The sequence below is a fragment of the Grammomys surdaster genome, unplaced genomic scaffold (genome assembly GCF_004785775.1).
Source record: "Grammomys surdaster isolate TR1022 unplaced genomic scaffold, NIH_TR_1.0 209, whole genome shotgun sequence".
NCBI classification, from domain to species: Eukaryota; Metazoa; Chordata; class Mammalia; order Rodentia; family Muridae; genus Grammomys; species Grammomys surdaster.
This window is the reverse complement of record NW_021604654.1, coordinates 372473-379606: the sequence shown is the minus strand read 5'-3', so window position 1 is coordinate 379606 and position 7134 is coordinate 372473. Positions and strand designations below refer to the sequence as shown.

The following is a 7134-nucleotide window of genomic DNA, read 5'->3' as shown; positions in this document are numbered from 1 at the left end:
CTCCTCCTCCATCTCCTCCTCCTCCATCTCCTCCTCCTTCATCTCCACCTCCTCCATCTCCTCTTCCCCCATCTCCTCCTCCTCCTTCTCCTCCTTCTCCTCCATCTCCTCCATCCCCTCCTTCCTTTTACCCTCCAAGTCTTCCTCTGTCTCCTCCTCCATCTTTTCTTTCTTCTTTCTCTTTTTGTAGTCCTCGGGACAGAAGCCAAGGTGCCGTTCATGTCCTGCTGTGTCTCTGGAATACATGGCACCCAGTTCCTCTTCAGTAGCTTGTTTCTGGTGCAAGGTTTTGGAGTCCCACATGGGTCAGGTGGTTCTTCATATGGGACTAAATCACTCAGGCAACCCTAAAGTCCCTTAAATTGGCTGTAGCAGAAAGACCATTAAACCCCACAAGTCGGCTGCGTGCCCCCGGGTGTCCCTGGCTCCGCAGTTGTTACAGGGTTGCACACACTCTCAGAAGCGTGGTGATGTGGCCAGCAGCCTTCTGGACCTGTGTTTTGCTCAGGAAGCTGAGCTTTCTCTCTCTGGCCTGTCCCTCACACTCTGCAGAGGTGGGCTGGGCTCCAGTGGAGACCTGCTGCTGGGGGTGTCACCTGCTGGGTCTGCAAGCCTCGAGCAGATGGGAGGGGAGGTCGGTAGGTGTCTGTGATGCTTGCACACAGCACCCTGATCCTGGCCACTCGGAGGCCAGGGCCAAGCTCTGTGACAGATGGAGTCTGGAGGTCCCATGAGGCCTACGCCAGAAGTGATGTGTTTACCGATGTGGACACTCAAGTCTAACTTCTGGTTTGAGGATTTGGAGCTATAATTGGTAGACTCAGGGATTATTTATTTAAGGTACACACACCTGTGTGGTCTTCCCATGATTCACCCAGGGAATTTACATAGGTCCAGAATGGTCCATCTCTCTGAGGAGGCCTTCTTTGTGTAACACATGCAGCCTTTCTGCGCTCTGCCACCCTGGGCTCGGCCTGTCATGGACACTCTGGCTTTCTTGTCTGGGTCCTCTGTATCACCTCCCTCCTGCTCTTGGCTGCATGATGCTCCAGTGTGCGGGTCACCAGGACAAGCATGCACTGTGGAGTGTTGGCACAGCCACCATGTCTCCGTTTGCTGCTGCTGCTGCCGCTGTGTAACAGGCATCTGAAGCTCTACACCACACTCCTGCATGCACCTACGCCCGCTCCTGAGGGTGTGTGTGGAGACAGAGGGCTACCAGGATCACATGGTCACACAGTTCTTTAGAGGGTGTCTCCTTCCCTGCCCAGGCCTCCTCTCAGAGACAGAGCAGGTCACCTGTCCTGCATGGGACCGTCAGCTACCAGGCCCTGAACAGTTGAGCAGTGTGGCCATGGGGTGTGACGGTCTCATTCCACAGTGAGGGACCCTTGCAGGAGTCTGGCAGAGGTAGCTACAGAGGACAGCTGTGCCAGGGCAGGGTGGAGGAGTAGAGCAGGACAGGAGGCCTCCGTGTCACCCAGTCAGCTGGTTGGAGTGAGCTAGTGGGCAGCTCCCCACACTCACAGTGACAGCAGAGTCAGGGTCGAGGGCCTGTGACCTCCCTGGCCAGAGTTTCTGTTTCCTGTCCATTCCAACCCCTTTCCGGCTGGTACCCCTCAGCGGCCGCAGCCCGTGTCTGTGTGATGGTGAGGTGCTTGTGATGATGGAGACACAGCTTCCAGCCTCCCCAGGAGAAACCTGCCATAAACTCACCCAGGGTCACAGCCGTGGGGTAGCAGACATTGGACTGGAGCTTGAGGGGTCATTGCATGGCCCCCGTAAGTACAGTTGCCACTTGCCTGGGTGCCACTCGCAGATGTGGGCTGACGGCCTCACACACCGCACCCAGAGCCAGCTGGTGCCCCCGCCTCCCCTCCTCCCTAACTATTTTTAAACATAATTTCCTGGAAAACGGGGCTGCTCTCTCAGAAGACAGTTGGCTGAGAGGAAAGAGTCTGAGCTGTGTCAGGGCCACTGAGTGTCTCTGTCCCTCTCCTGACCCCATCCACAGGGGCTGTCTTGACTCTTGTGTCAGCCAGTAAGCTCATAGCCCGTGGTCCACGTAGGGTCTATGCTTGGCTACAGGTGGAGCAGGTGACTCTGGACCTCAGAATGTCACCTGCAGCCCTGAGAGCTGCTGCCAGCATGGCTGAATTCTTCCTTGCTGCCCCAGCCTTGCCGTCGAAATGACTGAAAGGTTCCCCACCATCAGCCACCACGGTCCCCATTCCCTGTCAGGGTCAGAGTGTCCTGTGGTTGTGTTCCTGTGTCCAGCTGCGCGGAGCATCTGTCACAGGCCCGTCCTGTGCACTGCGAGCCTGCATCCCTTAGCTGATAGCCTCTACCTCCCCTGAGGAACCAGCAGTAACACCGGGCTTGGAGATAGAGTCACCTCATCCCAACACCCATCTTTCCATCCGCAAGTGTCTCCCTCGAGACTGTGAGAGACTCCTGCGACCCTTTGCCGTCCTCGGACCCTGGGTCACAGGTGCCGCACACAATCCACCGAGCGCTGCGTTTGAAACCCGTGCAGACACAGTACGTGCTCCCATCTCTGTCTGTGATCCAGACACCACAGTGAGCCTGGGGTGGGGATGAAATACCACCCCAGGGCAGGGGAAGAAGTCACCCCTGGGTACAGACACACAGCCTGGAACAGGAGTGGCTAAACAGTGGATAAAGGGCTTACTACACAAGTGAGAGGAACTAAGTTTGCCTCCCTAGTACCCAGGTAAAAAGCTGAGTAAGCCACACAGCTGTTAACCCAGTGCTGGGGAGATGGAAGCAGGAGGATTCCTGTGGCTAACGGATGCTAGGCAGCCTAGTAACGGTGAACCCCAGGCTCAGTAAGAGACCCTGACTCAAAACCAAAGGCACAGCCAGCCGTGACGATGCACGCCTTCAATTCCAGTCCTCGGGAGGCAGAGGCAGAAGGATCTCTGTGAGTTCAAGGCCAGCCTGGTCTACAGAGTGAGTTCCAGGACAGCCAGGGCTACACAGAGAAACCCTGTCTCAAAAAACCAAACCAAAGAAGCAAAACAGAAAGCAAGATGGAGAGGAACTGAGGAAGGTCTGGCCTGGGCCTGCGCCCTCCACACTGACTGTGCTCTTCCTCTCCAGGTATGACCCAGAAGAAGCCTGGCCTTGCAGAGGTGAGTCCTTGCCCGAGAAGGCATGGGCTGTGTGCTGCTGTGTGTCCTGAGGCTGTGCTCAGCACTTCTCTAGACCCAAACACTGTTGAGTGTGTCAGGGAAGGAGGGCAGTATTGTGTGTGTGTCGGGGGTGGTGGGTAGTGCCACTATCGGCACAACAAGAGGCTGGGGCCTTGGTCACCTAGCCTGGGGTCAAGGACACCACCACCTGCCACTTGACAGTCCTGAGTCCATGGTGGGACAGTTTGTCCTCGGGCCCTCAGACCAGGGAGGAGGGGGTCCTGGGACACCCCGGAGCCTGCAGAGCTTCCGAGAGGGGAGCTAGGCTCTAGTGTCCTGACGGTCGGGATAATCTGCGTTCCTGGGAGCAGCGTGCCCCCTGGTGGCAGGTGTAGAGAACCACAGGCAGCTTGGCCCTGGTGACACCCCAGCCCACAGCACAGCAACCCCTGCCTCCCAATCCCTCTGCTTCTGCAGCTCCAGAACCTTCTGGCTACCTTCCCAAAGTGATTTTGGTCCCTGTTCCCCAGGCCCCCTTGGTGACAGGGCAGCCAGGCCCTGGCCATGGGAAGAAGCTGGGCCATCGTGGCGTGGATGCGTCGGGAGAGACTACGTATAAGAAGGTAGCCGAGACAGGTGTGGGGGCTGAGAAGGGCCCCCCCGTGGCTGGCCCACAGCTCCTGCGGGCACCAGGGCCCACAGCCTTCCTGCGTGGATGGGGGGTTGGTGAGAGAGGCAGCACCATCCAGTCTGCTAGAGTGTTCACCAGGATGGACGTGACACAGGCCCTGCTGTCCAGTCCCAGGAGCACTGTGTCACCCCACCCCTCTGAGCGCACTTGTGTTGTGGTGTGGAGCCCCTGCCCAGTGTGGCTATGGAAGGCAGCTGCCAGCTGGATCTCCCCAGTGCAGCACGGGGGTGGGGCGTGGGGGCGCTGCACAGCACAAGAGGCCACCAGGGTCCTGATGCCACCACCCCTCCCCACAGACCACCTCGTCCACCCTGAAGGGTGCCATCCAGCTGGGGATCGGGTACACGGTGGGCAACCTGAGCTCTAAGCCGGAGCGTGACGTGCTCATGCAGGACTTCTACGTGGTGGAGAGTATCTTCTTCCCCAGGTAGGCCAGGCGCCACAGCGCCACCCTTGACAGCTGCGTTCCGAGTGCTAGCTGTTACCAGCAAGGCTGGCTGTGCTCTTACCTACAAGTATTTTGGCCACAGGAAGAGACACACATGGTGTCTGCCCCACTTGCATCTCCTTGGCCAAAGCTGGTCTCATGAACGTAGCTAGCTGAAGGTGGTTCCGGGTTCTGGCCCCAAAACCCACTCAAAAGCCGGGCCTGGTGCTTGTCTCTCAGTGCAAGGGAGGCAGAGAGTTCACGGCCACACAAGCAGTCTTCAGAAAATGCCGTGGAAAGGTGTTGACCTCTGACCTCCATGTGCTGTCAGGGCAGGAGAGATGATTGTTGGGGTATATCCTGAAGCCAGTCAAAATACCCCAAGTGGTTTGTGGCGTTGTGTATGGGACACATGGGGAGAGGCACCCGAGAAAGGCACCACCCCTCACAGCTCTCCTCTGTGTCCTCCTCTGCAGTGAAGGAAGCAACCTCACCCCCGCCCACCACTTCCAGGATTTCCGATTCAAGACCTATGCACCTGTTGCCTTCCGCTACTTCCGGGAGCTCTTCGGTATCCGTCCGGACGACTACTTAGTAAGTGTCAGTAAGCATCACCAAGTAACAGGTCCCCAGGCTGAAGCCTGAGAACAGCGGCTGCGTGCCCCTCCCAGGGCAGGAGCGTGCACTGCTGCTGGGTTCCGGTGGGCAGAATAGAGAGATGGAGGTCTGTGACCCCTTTAAGGACACACCTCCCTGTGACCTCCCATCCTCTCCTGGGCTCCACACTACCCATGAGCACACACTGGGGACCAGGTCTTCAGCCATGGGGTCTGGCTTGACCCTGCCCCCATGGGCCTTCTCATGGCAGCCTGCCCTGTTGTGGTTTCTCTGGTCCTTATTCACTGGCTCCTGTTGGGTCGGTCCCAGTTTCCAGGAGGCTGTGGATTCATCTAGAAAGAGCAGCTGGGGCTTCAGGCCTAGAGTATCTTTGGTCAAGAGGCCCTTGGGGGAAGTGACCTTGGGGTCCAGACACAGGGATAGTTCGGTCAGTTCCCAGGAGGGTCCTGTCCCACCCAGTGACCATGAGGGTACACGCCCAGCACTGCGGGACAGGGATGCAGCCAGGTGTGGGCGTCCCTGCCTTTCAGAGATATATATGGCTCACCACAGTGGGTGGAGGACAGACAGATGGCCAGGCTGGGGAGCGGGTGCAACATGGCTTCGACATGTGTCCCTACGCGTCAGCGTCCCCCTGGAGTGTGGGGAAGACTGACGTACAGAGATGGCACATGAAGGTCGGCTGGCAGGAAGTGGGAAGGAACGTGGCTGAGGGCCCGCGTGCACACGGCCTCCGCCTTGGAAGGTGCCCGTGACCCAGCATGGCTGCTGGGTTGTGGCCCTCACACTGAGGTTCCAGGTAGGGCAGAGGTAGGAGGGAGAGAGGGTTACCCACTGCCAGGCGTGTCCGAGCAGTCCGCACAGCCCATGTCTGTGGCAGCAGAAGGAGGCTGGAAGCCTGTCACACTCTCCATACACGGTGCTCGTACGCGTCTGGGGGCGGGGCAGACAGCCACACCCCCTCACGCATCCTGCCTCTGCCCTGCAGTACTCGCTGTGCAATGAGCCGCTCATCGAGCTCTCCAACCCCGGGGCCAGTGGCTCCGTCTTCTACGTCACCAGCGACGATGAGTTCATCATCAAGACTGTCATGCACAAGGAGGCGGAGTTCCTACAGAAGCTGCTGCCTGGTTACTACATGGTGCGCGTGCGCGGGGCGGGGGCAGGAGTGGGAGCTGGGCTTCTAGAACATTCTCACAGGCTCCAGCATGGGGAAGTATCCAGGAATGCCCCCCTAGTCCTCCCACTGTGCCACGCCCCTCGAGCTCACAGCAGCATCTCCTCAGGAGCATGAGGGCGAGGGCTGCAGTGAGCCGTGGGCACAGACTGCTTATGAAAGGCCAGTGGTAGCCGGGCCGTGGTGGCGCACGCCTTTAATCCCAGCACTTGGGAGGCAGAGGCAGGTGGATTTCTGAGTTCGAGGCCAGCCTGGTCTACAGAGTGAGTTCCAGGACAGCCAGGGCTACACACAGAAACCCTGTCTCGAAAAACCAAAAAAGAAAAAAGAAAAAAAGGCCAGTGGTGCAGGGCCTCCTCCACTAAACAGAGCCAGACTTCTAGTCCCAGCTGGGTTGGACCAGGAGTGTGACCACCGGGGGTAGCTCATTCTTCCACTGAATGATGCCCAGGTGGGACCCCAAATGTCCTGAGCTCAGGAGCCAGTGACTGTGTGCCTGGGATGGGATGAGAGCTCAGGCCCTCAGAGACATGGAGAGACCCCAGGCAGGAGCTTTAGCCAAGGGCGGCTCGGGGAAAGGCAAAGGCGCCTGTCCCTGGCCTGATCTACCAGACTACGTCACAGGAAAGCACAGTGTAAGGAAAGAAGTGACTCCTGACTTGTACGTGTGTGCTATGCCATGCAGCCTTACTCGTGTGCACACACACTAGTGAATGCTAAGAAGCAGGGTGTGCTAATGAGACAGCAGCTCCAGACTGACAGACACCCTGTCTGCAAACCAAGGAACAAACAAGAGTGTCAATAGGAACTGGAGAGGTAACCCAGTGGTTAGAGTACCAGCGGCTCTCACAGAGGACCTGGCCTCAGTTCTCAACACCCAGCGTAGATGTGCAGCTGCCCACAGCCGTGGGTCCAAGGGATCCGATGCCCATTTCTGCCCTGTGGGCACCAGGCACACACAACATGCATATTCACACACGTAGGCACACACTCATGCACATAAAGTAAAAACAGCCAGGACAGCGCCAGATAGTGTTGTATACACCTTTAATCCCAGCACTTGTCA

The 7134-nt window shown here is 58.1% G+C and overlaps 1 protein-coding gene across 5 annotated transcripts in view; it reads left to right on the top strand.

Moving 5' to 3' along the window:
* Nucleotides 1-7134, top strand: part of Pip5k1c (phosphatidylinositol-4-phosphate 5-kinase type 1 gamma) — a 32092-nt gene that overhangs the window by 13191 nt on the left and 11767 nt on the right. For all 5 annotated transcript variants that reach the window (XM_028771804.1, XM_028771802.1, XM_028771801.1 and 2 more), the window contains exons 2-6: nt 3124-3155; nt 3686-3778; nt 4143-4273; nt 4750-4867; nt 5880-6032. In XM_028771804.1, the coding sequence (XP_028627637.1) occupies nt 3124-3155; nt 3686-3778; nt 4143-4273; nt 4750-4867; nt 5880-6032 (527 nt within the window). The remainder of the gene's footprint in view (nt 1-3123; nt 3156-3685; nt 3779-4142; nt 4274-4749; nt 4868-5879; nt 6033-7134) is intronic.